Source organism: Euleptes europaea, chromosome 8 (genome assembly GCF_029931775.1).
Source record: "Euleptes europaea isolate rEulEur1 chromosome 8, rEulEur1.hap1, whole genome shotgun sequence".
In the NCBI taxonomy this organism is placed as follows: domain Eukaryota; kingdom Metazoa; phylum Chordata; class Lepidosauria; order Squamata; family Sphaerodactylidae; genus Euleptes; species Euleptes europaea.
The window spans coordinates 68310044-68325716 of record NC_079319.1 but is presented as its reverse complement, the minus strand read 5'-3'; the positions used below and the strand labels follow the sequence as shown (position 1 = coordinate 68325716).

The following is a 15673-nucleotide window of genomic DNA, read 5'->3' as shown; positions in this document are numbered from 1 at the left end:
CTATTTCCACTAATTAACTACTAAAGCTTGCAGCCCTACAAAAATATGTCTCAGTATTTCATGTAATTTACTTGGATGTCAAAAGTCCAACTGATTTCAGTTACACTGGCTTTTTAATGTGGTTTTAGAATTTATCCTGCAGAATCACAGGGAAATGCTGTAGGTTTTTTTAATTGCCTTTGACAGATTATAAAAATGCAGCATTTATGTCAGAGTCATTATGGGAGAGATTATCTTACTTTCTCCCTGTATTAAAACTAAAAAGTGCTGGCTGCAAATAACCCCTTTAAACTATTTGTTAAAATACTATGATTTTCTCTAAAGACAACATTATTATAAGCACAAATCCAAATCAACATAACTTCACAGCATTATAAAAGGTGTACCAGTGTTATTTATGAAGACATTTCGCAGCTCTCGGATGCAAAATAATTATGAATATAAAATAAAATTAAATATCTTTCATACCTAGCCCTGTATATAGAAACACTATATTTATACACTAACAAATTAGTACATATGAAATGAAATTGGATTCCACACTTTGATATTAACAGTATCAACATAAAACAAAACAGCACTGTGTAACTGAAATCATGAAGACTGTGGCAAATTTTGTACTGTTCGCTGATCCTTTAGATGTAAATTTTACAAAATCATGCTTCCTATAATAATAAGACTAATTTCTTTAAAACTAAATACACTACAAAGCTCAAGAAAAGGAGAAGGAATCAGTGTGAGCCACATATCTGAAGTGCTTTACTTCAGAATCATTTTCCCCCTTAGTAAGACCACTCAAACACATCTTTACTTTTTAGATTTAAGTTTGTACAAACTGTTAGCGTGAACTGTATGTTCCATACAAACTGAATTCCCTTATTTCTGTAATAATGGGAGTATAGGAGGCAATGGTAGCCATCACTGTACTCTTCAGTTTCCTGAGCCAATTTCCAAATTTACTTGACATTTTGGCCCAATGATCACCCCTACTACCAACTTAAATCAGCATTTATTCCAGAAGTTAGTTACTTCAAAAGAAGTAGTTATAATCCTATACTGGAAAAATCCAACTCTTCCCCAAACTACTCTTAGGGAAATGTGTTTTCTATTCATATATGGCAAATCTTTCCAATACTTTTCAGCATTTCAGGTGATGTTATCAGACTGCGGAGGCCAAGGTCCAAGGTTCAAACCCTGCTGCCCCTGATAAATGGTTAAGGTAGATAATTCAGTGTCTGAATGGACAACTCATGGTTTGTGATCTGCTCAAAAGCCTAAACCAGAAGCCATAGTTTGAAGTACATTGATTTGCAAACTATACTTTGAGCTAACAATGGTTTGATGAGATTTCTGAATTGGTAAGCTACAGTTGAAGTTGCTGTGCCATCTCCACAGGCCAATGCACCTAAAGACTAATGTTCTGAGCATGCAGAAAAATTAAAATAAACAAGCAACTCTAAACCATGGTTCGCTCAAAGCATGGTTGAGTTCCAGACAATGATTAGAACACACTATAATTTAACATAGCTGAGCCCTGCAGATTACTGATAAAAGGTAATGTTGTAACCATTTCATGTGGTTATTGAGATAAAAAGTGGTATGTAGTACTGGATCAAGATAAAAAGTGGTATGTAGTACTGGATCGGGACAAGAAAGACTGGCGCTCGAAAACCTGCTCAGGCATGAAGCTTAGAGAAAGGCTTTGGGCAAGCCCACTTTCTCACAGCTTAACTCATAAGGTTAGTGAGAGAATAAAATGACTTAACCACCATGTACACTGCCTTAATCTTGGTGGAGAAAGGACAGGATACAAATGTGACATACCAGCATTCTGCGTATATCTCCAAAACAGGGAAAACCCACATTGTTTTATTTATTTATTTATTTATTCGACTTATATCCTGCCCTCGCTTATATTCCTCCATGCTACTTTGGGTCTAACACTGAGGCCTAACACTGCCACAATATACTTGAAATAAATGGAAAAATCAAACTAGACTTCATGGTGCTGGATTCTTTCTGACAGGCAAGCTTGTGACAGGCAAGCTTGTATTTACCAATCTACTGGCCTAATCCCGCCTTCCATTTTCCAAAAGCTATACATTTCAGTATAGGATTACTCATGCTTCTTCAAAACAAAGAGGCAAGTAATTTAAAATTGGAGATAACAAATTCTTCAAAATATACAGCAATTAAAATAACTGTAAAAATCATAATTTCTTACCAAGGATTGTTTAAATGTTTCAGTTGATGGCATAGCATTTAATACTGAAATTTATTTCTGGTGACTCATAATAATTCATTAACAGGAATTGCACATTACTTTTGGAGCACGAAGATGCTTGCTTTACAGACATTAGGCTATAATCCTAAACAGCTTTAGATGAAAGGCAGTTCTGTGGAAAGTTAATAGAACTTACTTTTATTAAGGCTTTTAAGATCATAATGCAGAGTTTACTCTGCTGGTTCTAAAGAATTCTGCTGTCATTTGCAGGCATGTATCTTTAATCGAACCAATGAGAGGTGTGTAAAATTACTGTTTTATCCCAAAATAACCACATATTAAAGGAAAAACAAGGGACAACTGAATTTTAGCATTAACAAATAATGCAGAAATGAAATACATAAATCAGCTTATGACTAGTTTTCTGTCCTTTCCATTTAGACTATTAAAAAATCTCTGTAAAAACAAGCGTTGTAAAAGAACATTTGCCACTGCCCCCATACCCAGCTGATAAAACCCAGCTTCTCGGCCCTGTACTTAAGACAAGAACTTGCATATTCGAGTTGACAAATACATTTTTATGGTTCCAATAATTCACAACCCTTTCATATAGTAAAAAGGAGAAGAAAAATTAATTCATTACATTATACAATATAATCCTTGTCTGTTGAAGTCAGTGACATGTATTATAGAACGAGTTTAGCTGCTTTATCAAGAGACAAATTCACAGTTTAAACAAAAATTGTCCCTCTTTTAGATATCTAATCACATTGTACAGGTGAGATAAGGACTCAGTTTTGCTTGTGAATAGGCTTCTTTGAAATTGGGTCACTTTGAAACTCAGTCGCCTATCTTACATAAAAATTATCTGATCCAGCTAATAGTCAAGAAATTAAAGCTGTAAACTGCACAGGAGTCAGCATAAAATGCTGTAAACCAAAATATACATACTCAAAGCAATGATTTAAAAAATTGGGTTGCTTGCTCCTTTCAAGGAAGCTCAGAAAGCTTCTGATCAGAAGTTCAGAATGCTTCTGATTACTAGAAAAGTCCCACTGGAATGAATGGGATACTTCCAACTGATGGGTTTAAGATCTTCTTAAAACTGAAAAACAACCTGGTAATAACTGCATCATATGTAGCCAAATCTTAAATGTGCATTATTCTTTAGATCACAGGGTTACTCAGGAATACCTGTGGGGTACGAGTTGATATAATTAGACGTTCTCTTTCCTCATGTCATAGACAGCCCAATCCATAGCTCTAGTTAAGTTGAAATATTTGGATTAAAGCCAGAAAGATGCCTTTGGTTGTGTTCTGGGTTGCACACTCAAGAAATGCCAGTTATTTCAACAGAACATTGCCACTGTTAGTAGCTACTGAATTACCTCTGAGGGCACTTTTCAGATATTTACATGCTCCTATATGAATTACATTCATCCTTACTGAGAGAGAGATGAGTGATACAGTGCATTGAAATCAGTGGGTTTAGAAGGGTATAACTCTACTGAGGACTGCACTGTTACAGGCAGAATATGGCACATCTGTCAAAAACATTATGTGTTAGTTCATAGCATAGCCAGATTTTTTTTTTGCATATAAATATTTCCTGTTCCAACACTGGTTTTATTAGAATGATGTATTTATTCACTGTCAGAGACTTGTGTACAGGTTTCCACTATAGTCAGAGAGGCCTAACAGTAACACAATGGGCCCTATATTCTGTTTAGCCACTAATTTTCAGTGAATATTAACAAATAAAAATAATAATATTTCTAGAGTCTGCAAGATGTCACCACAGATGGTACCACAATGGAACAAATGCACTCTCTAAATAAAGAGACATGCCCTCTTTCTCTTTGCCCCTAATGGCAAAGCTACATTCACACATGTAGGTCAGAACTCTCCCATCTTTAGTGTCCTTTGCCCTCTCTTTCTTCTCACCACCCAAGCATTTTTTCATATGCCAGCACAGAAAGTTGACCGATTTAAATTTGGGTATTTTAAAACAAGCATGGCATCGACAATACTGTTCTTCTTCCAGGAACCTTTTTCTCTGCATAAATGTTCTTCCTATATTATTTCTAATTTTCTAAATAAACCAACCCTTTATTACTATTTCTTATAAAGATTATTCAACTGCTGTTCTCCAGTGAAATCCTGCTTTATTATATATTTTGCTTCCTATATTCTTTAATACCTATTCAAGATGGGCATAGTTTAACAGCAGGGTAAACAAGAACTTAGTCTTTAGACAAAAAAAAAAAGATAATGATCTGAAAATAACTGTTTGCTGAAGAGTATAACAATAATACTTGTTTGTTGTTGGTTTAAAACAAGCTAAGTACCAAAATGTTACACTTTGTCTATTCAAAGTATTAAACTAAATGGCTAGAAATCAAGAGTATTTCTTTATCATATATTGGATGGAAAATCATATTTGATTTGGAAACCTATTAACAATTTCCCAAGGGAAAAAGGCCTGCTAGCTAACTTGCAGAATATGCACGGTACGTAAAAGATATATAAAAAATGTTCAATTGCACAGTTAGAATAGTTTTAAACCAAAAGGTATAGAAGGCTCTTGCATGCAAATATAAGGCATCTCACAATATGGGCATTAGACAATTTTTCATCTAGTTAAGCTTCCTGATTACTGACAGCTACAAAGACTAACAGGTATTATATGTTCAGTTTGCCAGAATGAGAATACATATTTTCACTGTATTTAAAAACATTATTTTATTTATTAAAAACTATATTATAGCTATATAAAGTATCATATATAAGCCTTAAATTAGATTTTCCCTTTAAGTGAATATCTTTAATGCCTTGTACATAGTTTAGATAATTTTTTGTTTTACTTGAACAATGCCATCTCTTAAAATATACATCATATTCATGATAAAATTCAAGACATTTCTTCTCTCTCAAATTAATTATTTTAAACTCTTTTTTATGATAGCTTTGAATCCCATAAAGAAAGATGAATTATCACATACTGGGCCCAAGCTGTGAAACAGGAGGAGACAAATAGAGACCCCTACTGTGTTTAACAACGTAGAAGAAATTCCAGACTCAATAGAAAAATTTCAATCCTTTTCTCCAAAGGCCATATAAGCTGATAATATGAATGTGAACAGTGGAGGGCACTCTTGCTATGCAAAACTTGAATTGATCTGGTATACTTATTTTGATCTATTCAGTGGCCTAAATTTCAGAATTTAACTTAGCAGCCACCTGTGACATAGTCACTAAACTGCCTTCTGTTTAAAACATACGCAAGATCTAACCAGCCACTAGGGCCTTTGTGTACACAGGGGCCGAATGGATCAAGCATTTCCCATTTTGTTTTGACTACCTATAAAAGCGTATCTCAGCATCGCGTTTTAAAATACAAGGTTTTTTTGGGGGGGGGGTAACAGATGGTATGCAACAATGCTGTGGCAAATTTGAAAACTCCGTGTGTTGAGTTATACCAGTCTTTGTCATTCACTGAAAGCAGGAAGGTGCTTCCAGTATCCAAACTGTAATGACAGCAGCCTTTTACTAGGAGCCAATGCAGTTTTTATCACTCCCAGATATCATGCCAAAATATGAACTACACCGCAACGATAGGCTAAATAATTAAATAGCATTTTAATAAAGTTTCAGATATATGCATTTCCTGGACATTTACAAAACCAAAACCACTGACCTAAATTTATACTTGTGGATGTCAGAAGGAGAAACTTGACACAGGTTGAACCCTGTAGAATTTTATGTACAAGCTTGTCAGTGCAATCTCACTGACAGCAACAAAGCTGTTTGCATATGTACACATTATAATATCAGGAGCCTTCAAGTACAGCGAGGCTTCTCTGCCCTGCCTCTCCTCGGATAAGAATTCTGCACAATTACCAAGTTTCTCACAAATGAACATCAATCGCCAAACAAATGAAACATCAATCGCCAGAGCTTATAAAACATTCATACCCGCAACTAATGAGAAAGGTTTGTAGAACCTTTACATGCTGATCCTATGTATATTTACTCAGAAGTCAATCCCACTGAGTTCAACCCAGGCTCTCCCTACCCCCCACATAAGTACGCACATAGAGAACACTCTTAGAAGAATGACCAGTAGTGTCATTTTGATAAACCAAACTGCAACTGCAACCGAACTGGCAAAATTAAAACAATTCAAGGTGACGTAAAAGAAAGCTTCTTCCTTCCCACCCCCACAAGTACTGTAAACATTTGTACTGAGCTGGGGGTGGGTGGTGGCATTTGATAAATGCACAGGACGTAGCAAAACTCACAAGGATCTCTACTTAACACTCAAATTTGGTGTTAACACTTAGCAGAACAGTGGTAAGCCTTGCTGCCAAGGTCAACTGCACAGATGTACTAATTGTATTATGAGCTTGACATCTAGTGGCCACCTCTGGCAGGGCAAAGCAGGCAAAGGTTAAATCAGCAAGCCTTGTCAAAGCACTTCTAACTACCCACCCTCAGGGAGACTCCATCGGAAGCTTGCTGGGGAAGCTTGTTGGCACTCCATGCAAATTCCCACCTCTGCACTGACACCAAACAAAAAGATTCTCTGTAGTTGATGCTGGACAGTAAAGGCACAGGCAACAGAAAAAGGGGGATGGTCTTTGAACACTAAACATAATGTGCGATATGCGTGAGTCTGCGTTGGAAAAAGAAGGACAATGTTACTTCATAAAATATGCAGATGTTTTATTGCCTTTGTCAGACCGAGTCTTTTAGCCTGCAGGGATAGGATTCTTTTCTAAGCGAACCCTCAAAACTTTCCAGAAGGTACTGTTGCCACATTAGGCAAAAATAAAATCACTCACACACTGATATTTTTTTCTGGATTCCCCAAGACTTTTTTTTTTTTTTTTTTACGAAACAAGCATTATTTTACTTTTTTTACATACCGTGATTTCACAGTCCTGCACTATGGTAAGCACCAAGGTCGCCTAGGGGATTACTCTCAAACAAGTTTAGGAAGACTGCAGATTTTCTTGCCTCCTGCTAATGCTTGATTTTATTTTTCCAGCACACACAACAGCAACTCTAAAGATAAACTTTGTCTTGAATATAAATGTTGCACGCTCAGTATAATATTCCCACAAAAATGTAAGCAAAATACAGATTTTGTAACCTTAAAATTGCCAAATAATTTGGATCTATTTATTGCTGAAAGAATACTATCAAAAGCCCAAGTATTTTATTCCTTATAGTAAGCTTTAAAAACAGCTTGCTTACAAAATACCCATTTCAGTATTTTCAGTTTCTGCTTTACTTTTTACAGAATGTGTCAAATGTCATTTGATCTAGTGTCACAGGAGACCAGTTTTATTATCAGCAAAACTGAGTGGATCGTGTCCTTACTAATGTATGTTCTAAGATATACTGGTGCTGGCTTGCCAGCCAGGAAACTAATCATAACATGAAATAAAAGCTTCTATTTTTCTCAGTGCTGGGAAACTATGTAAATGAAGGTAGTAAACAGTTTTGTTTCAACTGTTTCTAATTTCCACATGTTCATATTTCAGAACTGTGAGTAGCAGTTTTAAGAATATTTAGAATTAAGTAAAATGATCAGCATTATTGTTTAAGAATACCTAGCTGATATTCATTGCATAAATAAAAGAGTTAATTGTAATGATTGTTCAAAGAAAATTAAATATCCTTATTCATGGAAGGCATATGTTTCACTGCCTTCATGGGGATGCATCTCTGGGATTAACAGCACAAAAGAATCTGTACCTCTTTAGCCTTCTTTATCATTTGCATATTAAAAATAATCAACTTTTAAAATTAATTCCTTCCATTAAGCTATGTTTTTTCTGGTCTTTGAATAGGATTAAAAAGTGATGCAGATGTTTATTAGAAGTCTGAAAGTAACACACACACAAAGTTAATTCTCTTTCAATATGCTACAACTAATCAGGAAATCTTTTAAAAGGATTGTTTTTCAATTAAAAAACACACCATTAACTAGTATTTTAAAACAGAATGCAAAATTCATGATTTCATGTTTTGTTGAATGCCTGCCATCATCTCTCATGCTCTTTAATGTACTACATTTTATAGATTAGTGAAAAGTAACAACTGCACTGAATTCTCTGCAATATTAGTAAGAATGCTTAATTGTAAAGGAAAACTCATGGTGAACCCTTTCTTTTAGAAAAATTCTACAAAATAACTGGTAATAGTAGAACACACTGGAAATAAAAACAAAACAATCTCCCAACCTAATACAAGAGGTTCACATTATACATTTACTAGAATTATACCAAACAGAAGTCCAAGAAATACAATTTTAATGTAAGGTTAAAACAACAACACACCTCTCTGTACTTTTTTAAAAGAAAGGTTTTGTAAGTCACAGCAGAATACTGCAAGAGTTTATTCCCTTTAAACTCAAGGTAAACAATAATTAATGTTACTTAACCTGGACAAAACACATCCTCACAATCCCTTCGATTAATTATTATTAAGCCCATCTCTGCTCAATTATTGTCCACTTGAAAATACTAAGGTTTTTTAAAAACAACAACAACTGTGAATTCATTTGGGTCAAAAGTATGCACAATGTTGCCATTTGCTGTAACAAAACAAAACTGTTCTGTAGTGCTTGTAATCTGTTGATTTAAAGAGAATCATTTAACTGGGAAAGTCTCCTGATATTTGAGATTAAACTCATTCAGCACAGAGAACAGCAAATTCACCATACTGAGTTTTATAACAAGTCCTCCACTTATTGTGCTTTATAATGACCATTTCTTTCAATATAGCACCCTTTAAAATGTTTTGTGCATAAAATACCTTTTGTACACTTCTTGTCAGCATAAACTGCTATGCAGATTCTAATTAATCACTGCATGCAAGCATTCATTTTCCAAATTACCAAAAGCATGGTCTGTCTTTTCCCACAACACTTTAAAAACAGTGTGGCTTATGAATGCTTTGTATGTCATGAAATAAAGTTGCATTGCACTGCAGCTCAATCTGACTTCAACAATTATTTATTACATTTCTAAAACTTCTATTGTAACACTGCCACCTAAATTGTCTGGCCTTCATATAACTTTAAATACGGCCTAATGTTTATCTTCCACTCTGTCAAACTGGCAGGTTTCTTTTTGCTACTGTGTAACATAATATCAGTTAGTGGGAAAAAGAGCATTCGCTCTTAAAAGCTTTTTCTTAATGAAAGTACACTTTGAATGCGACATTAAGCATGATTCTCACATGCACATACAAAATAAGCCAGCCTTCCTAGACTGAGGAACAGCAAAAGCAATTATATTAAAATCAAAGACTGAGAAGTTCAGAGATTCAAACAGAAAGAGAAGACTTAAGTAAATTTATAGTTTTATCTTTTAAAAGTACAAATGTACTTTTCATCTGCTCTAAATTGTGAGGGCTAGTTTGTGGCCTGTTGCAAAAGGAGAGCCAGGAGTGGTGGGATGCCATTGCTAGAACTATTAACTGAAAGGAAGAGGGGCTTACTTTACAAGAAATGTTTGAACTCCAACAGCTTGTGCTTTTGGTTGTATTCCACCAGTTAAAATCCTTTAAAGGTAAAAACATTTGCCCTTAATAAGGTGCAAATTATGTGCACCACTCTCATGTGGACTATACACACTGCAATTAATGTACATAACTCTGTTCATATTTCTGAAAATAAAATTGCAGTAAGGACAATATGCAAGCAGGACTGCCTCTTTTTTTGTTATTTACTAACTGCCTATAAAAACGCTTTACTCTATCAATTAAAATGTGTTTTATTAAAAAAAAGGGACATAGCACATTTTGATCACCGTCTTCTGAAGCAGAGAAGTATTTACATTGTTGCATTTTAAGGCTGCTGTGAAAGCCGATTTTGAGCTATTCAGAAACCACAATAATAACGCTTTAAAATTCCTCACTGGGATGCAATGTAGTCCTTTTGATGGAAAGACTGTCTTTCTCATTCGGCAGAAATAAATCCATTCATTTGATCATGTAGTCATTGAGGGCAATACAAAACAAACCAAGTGTGAGAAATTCTATGTGATGAAGTAAACAAAACAAAAAAACCCAAAAAAGAAAAAAAGAGAGAAAAACTATTTCCATGACAAAAAGATTCTTTGTTCTTAATCTACCCACCATATGCAAACGTTTCTTTTTAGCATATCTCCTGTTCTAATCTTGGGTGACATGGCTACATAGATAAGACTCACTAAACAAAACCAAAAAAAAAAAAAAAACCTCCTAGTTTAACACTATTCTTCAATTTATTAACCCAGCAGAAGTACCATAATGAGGCATTCAGTGTTCTTCTCATGAACTTCTTAAAATATTCAGCGTAGTATAGATTCTAAAACCAAGAACCCTGCTACTGTGGCTTTAATTAACAATACTGTATTTTAAAAAGAAATGCTGCTTGTTGGACCACACTGTACTACTTTTAAACCAAGAACAGCATTAATATGAAACTAAGAGACACGTTTTATACCTTAGCTGTAACCCAATTTCTCTGCCAATCTATTACCGGTATTATCCAAGCCTTTCACATTAGTGCTGTCAGCCAGCTCCCTTCCTTCCTTACTTCTGTTTTGGAGACTCTTTTGAAGTTGGTGGGAGTGTAAGCCCTGAATATTTGTCAGATTTTTTAAAAAAACCGAATGAAGTACATTCCTGTTGCCCTAAATGTTGAAGTTGTAAAGTTCATTTAAAATAACCCAAAACCCTTTGTTGCCAACTTCCTTCTCTCCTTCCAGATTGAATTCCTGTTCTGAAGACTGAAGATCTTTTTCTTTGGGGAAATAATCAGAAGGTTCACTCAAGTTTGTGTTTTCCCTAAAGGAAAAAAATCTTTATAACCATGGACCTAACTATGTATTTTTTTCCAACAAATTAAGTGATGACTGTGTGGGAGAACTTGTAAAAGGAAGGGGGCGACTTTACCACAGAAGCAGAGGTTAAAATGTCAGGGCAAATTTGACTGTGCCATGCAGTTAATAATATATATTTTTAAATGATCCTAGCATATTGATGAATATTGGGGGGGGGGGAACAGTTTGAAACCGTCGGTGGCTCATTTTATTAGCATTTGGGCAAGCCATGGTTGCCAGCACAGGGGAAGAGGCCGAATACATTCCTTTCAGCCTGCAAAGAAGTAGTGAACAAATGTGGCAATTAATAATCGACCTCGAACCCTTGGGAGAAAAAAAAACCCCAAGAACTTCAGGGCAACCGCCAAGAAAGTAGGCGACTGAAGCTCTGCCTGAGGGCAGGCGATTTATCCCCCCACCCCCAGGCCTTGCCAATAATTCCCATGCCATTCCCCAGATTCCCTCCCTAACGTCTTGGGGAGAAAAGGGCAAGAGTCCAGTAGCACCTTGAAGACTAACAGAAATATTTTCTAGTAGTCAAAAAGGGCAAGAGTCCAGTAGCACCTTAAAGACTAACAAAAATATTTTCTGGTAGGGTATGAGCTTTCGTGAGCCACAGCTCACTTCTTCAGAAAGTGAAGAAAGCTCATACCCTACCAGAAAATATTTTTGTTAGTCTTTAAGCTGCTACTGGACTCTTGCCCTTTTTGAGTACTGCAAACAGACTAACACGGCTACCCACTGAGAAATATTTTCTGGTAGGGTATGAGCTTTCGTGAGCCACAGGTCAGCTGTGGCTCACGAAAGCTCCTACCCTACCAGAAAATATTTCTGTTAGTCTTTCAGGTGCTACTGGACTCTTGCCCTTTTCGACTACTGCAGACAGACTAACACGGCTACCCACTGTGAATTGTCTTGGGGAGAGGCATCTTTTCCCTTTGACCCCCAATGTAGACGGCACACCCTTTTCCTCAGACTCCCCCCTTCCCCACTTTCCCCCTCAGGCCTATTTCCTTTGAGGAAGCGCCAGGAAGTCCTAGGGCCAGAGACAACCTTCTCCCCCCCCCCCAGCCACTTGGCCCGAGCAATCTTCGCAAGGGCGCTTTGAGGGAGGAGCCTCTGTGGCGACGAGGAAAAGCCCCTCAGGAGCCTTTTTACAAATTTTTATTTTGGGGGCTTTAAAAAAGCCAACGGGGCCCTTCCTCGGGAAAGAAAGCCCCAGTGGGGTTTACTTATACACGCGGTTTTTTTCGCTTCGGCTTCAAGGCGGTTTGGGGCCGGGCCGGCTGCGAACTCGGGGGCGGTTTTGCTCGCGCTCGGGCGCGCGGCAGGCCGAAGCCGCCGGGGCCGCTTCCGGGAGGCGGCTGCCCCGCCGGCGTGTGGGGTTGGCAGCCGCCGCTTTCGCCCCTTCCTCCGGCCCGCCGGCCCCTCCAACTCTTGGGAACTTTCCGCTTCGGAGAAGAGGGCGTGCAAAGCGCGACTCCGGGAAAACGCCGCCACCCCGCATGGAGAAAGGGGTGGAAAGGCGCCTCTAGGCTTCATATTGGGGGGGGGGGGAGAAGGGATCCTAGCAGCTCAGACGCCTCCCCGAGGATTGCCCTCCCACCCACCTACCTCCCTCCGAAGTCCAGCCGTCGCTGCGGGCGACCAGACGCTCCCCGCGCGCCCAGAAGGGGAGGAAGGGAACACTTGCTCTGCTAAAGCCGAAAAGGGCCAGAGTCCAGCAGCACCTTAAAGACTTAATATTTTCTGGCAGGGTAGGAGCTTTCGCGAGCCACAGCTCACTTCTTCAGATACTTCTTCAGATACTGGACTCTGGCCCTTTTCTACTACTGCAGACAGACTAACACGGCGACCCGCTGTGAACTGCTCTGCGAAGTGCGGGCAGAAGGATGGCGGAGGAAACTTGCGCCCAGCAACTTTTCACTTCGTCTTTCCCCGTGTTGAGGTGCTCCTCTCCTCCCCACCCCCAGGATGGTTTCCAATGCCCTCTTTTCTCCCCGCCCCATAAGAAGAGATCCACTGGATCCCCCCCTCCCCGTTCTCCCTCCCTCTCCCTCCCGGCCTTACCCTGCTCCGAAAGCACCTCGGCTTGCAGCTCCTCATCCGACTTGAGATGCTGGGGCTTGGCTTGCTTGCGCCGAGACATGCTGCTAAGTGAGGCGTCTTCCTGCGCCTGCTTTTTGCAGAGGCATCAGCGAGAGGTGGAGCGCTGGGAGGAAGGGGGGTGGTGGTGGTGTGCGAGGGTGGGGTGGTTAGGTAGGTGGGCAGAAGACTTGGCGGCGAGGCAGAAAGTCGAGCCGGCGGCTGGGGACCACCCCCCCCCCGGTCCTGATCCCCCCTCCGCCACCAAAAAGTCGCGCGGGCGGCGCAGAGTCACGACCCACCCGAGCAAGCCAGGCGGCGGCGGCGGCTCAGGCGGGCGGGGGGTCGCGCGCGGGGCTCTGCAGGCTGGGGCGGCTCGCGCATGGGTGGGGGGTGGGGGGTGGAGGGCGGCCGCCTCGGTAATTACGACGGTGAATAATGCATGGCGCTTAACGAGGCCGGGGGCGAGCGCGGATTGGCCCGGCTCCAGCGGGCTCGGGCTGCATATGTAAATGAGGGCCGGCGCTCAGCAATTAGTCGCCCCAGTCCGCCCGGCGGCCCCTCCTGCGAGAAGCGGCGGCGTCGTCCAAACCCACACCCCAGCGGGGGCTCTGCGCGCGCGCTCACTTGGCGCAGCATCGGTGCCGGCTTCGCCGCGGCTGGGGGGCGGGCATGGCGGCGGCGCCTCGCGGGTCTCCCCTTCTGGCTTCGCGGGTCGCGTGTCCCCTCCCCCCCCGCCGCCCCCAGCTCTTCGAAACCGGCCCAGTCACATCACTCGGTGTCTTTTCTCCAGGTTCCTCCTGACCCAGAAGTTCGTCTGCATCGCACTTCGGAGTCGCCCCGTCTCCTGCTGCCGCTGCCGCTCGGGAGGTTTCCAGCCGCGGCGAAACTTTGCGCGCTCTCCTCGCCGCGCCTCCCCTTCTCGTCCGGGGGTGGGGGGCGTCCGCCGAGACCTCGGGGCACTTTTTTTTGGGGGGGGGGGGCGTCTTTCACCTCTGCTTCCTCCTCCCTCTTTGTCTTGCAGCCTTCCCTCTCGCCCGCAGGAGCCTCCCCGTCGGCGAGCCGCTGCTGCCGGTGGCCGCGTCCCGTCGTCCGGCGGTAGGAAGTTTTCTCTCCCCCCCTCTCCTCTCCTCTCCTCTCTTTCTCTCTCTCCCCGCCGCGGGTTCCGACGTGACTCGGCCGGGGCGCGCGTCGGTCCGTGCGGAGGGGTGGCGCTCCTCCGTGCCCGGGAGCCGGCTTTTGTTCGCGCGGGGGGGGGGAGGCTGAGCCCGGATCTCCCGCGGAAGGGGGAGGCAAAAAAAGAAGACGCCGCCGCCGCGACCCCCGGCGAGGCTGGGCGGGGTGTGTGGCGGAGGTGGCGGGTTGTCTTGCTGCCGGGGGTGGGTATTCCCTCGCCGCCTCCTCCTCCTCCTCTCCACCCCCCCCCCCGCGGTCGCTCTCCTGCTCCTCTCCCGCCGCCTGGATTGGGTGGGAGACGGGCCGGGCGCGCCGGCGCTGACCAATGGATGCCTCCCCTCGCGCCGGAGCAGGAGGAACTGCGCGCAGCCGGGGCGGCTCTGCTTTGGGCGGAGAGGGGAAACTTTGCAGTTTGGGACAGGCGGCGGCGGCGGCTCCGCCTCCGGCTCCACCCTCTCCTGCTGCTGCTGCGGCCCGAGGAGCAGCGCCCCGGCCCCCCCGGGGCTTCCCCCCGCCCCGATCCTCTCTCCCCCCTCTCTCTCCTCTCTGCAGACTTTCCTCGAAGGGAGGGGGAGGGATCCCCTTCTCTCCTCCCCTCCCCCCCCGGGGGGCTTTTGCGTCGATCCTTTCCAGGGAATTCTCTGCCCAGCTTCTCCCTTTGGGTTTTTTATTTTTTATTTTGCTGGCTCCGATCTCTCCCCCCCCCCCCCCCAACACCGCCTTTTTGGACGGGGAGTCTGAAACTCCGCCTCAAGTGGCTTCCCGGCACCCCTCCGCCGAGAGGAGCGCGAAAGGCGCTCTTCCTTTAATCGCTGGGACGGACCGCTGACCTGCCGCCTTCTCCGGCCGCCGGGCAGCGAATTGGGGGCATCTTTCTCCGCAGACGCTTGGAGGGCTTTTCTCTCCCCCCCCACGGGCCCTCTTTCTGTATTATTGTTTTACTAGATTCCGCCTGTTTGTTCTTGAGCCCCCCCCCCGAAAGTCTTTGCCATCGGCCCCTTTTTTTCCCCAAAGTCAAAGAGCCCTGGGGTGGGGGGTCTTGCGCCCACCGCTGGGGCGGGGAAAGGCGTGGGCAGATTTGGGGGTGGGGGGAGGATTCCCCCCTGCCCTCGCCCCTCTCGTCCTAGCCGGCCCCCCCTCCCGACATGTAATCCATCCCTAACCCCTCGAGGGCATTCGGAGCTCGCCTCGCTTGGGGAAAGGCGGCTCTCGGGGAGAACTTGCTTCGCTCCGCGGAGCCGACCCAGCGCCGTCCCCTCCGCGATAGCATCTCCGCCGCCCCGCCTTCGCTCCCCTTTCTTTTTCCCGT

The 15673-nt window shown here is 42.8% G+C and overlaps 2 protein-coding genes across 6 annotated transcripts in view; both read right to left on the bottom strand.

Annotated features, from left to right (window-relative positions):
* Positions 1-13324, bottom strand: part of SALL3 (spalt like transcription factor 3) — a 21924-nt gene extending 8600 nt beyond the window's left edge. For all 3 annotated transcript variants that reach the window (XM_056854813.1, XM_056854814.1, XM_056854815.1), the window contains exon 1: positions 13174-13324. In XM_056854813.1, the coding sequence (XP_056710791.1) occupies positions 13174-13252 (79 nt within the window). In that variant the 5' untranslated portion in view covers positions 13253-13324. The remainder of the gene's footprint in view (positions 1-13173) is intronic.
* The window catches only part of ATP9B (ATPase phospholipid transporting 9B (putative)), a 233069-nt gene that overhangs the window by 210965 nt on the left and 6431 nt on the right, over positions 1-15673 (bottom strand). The window lies entirely within an intron of this gene.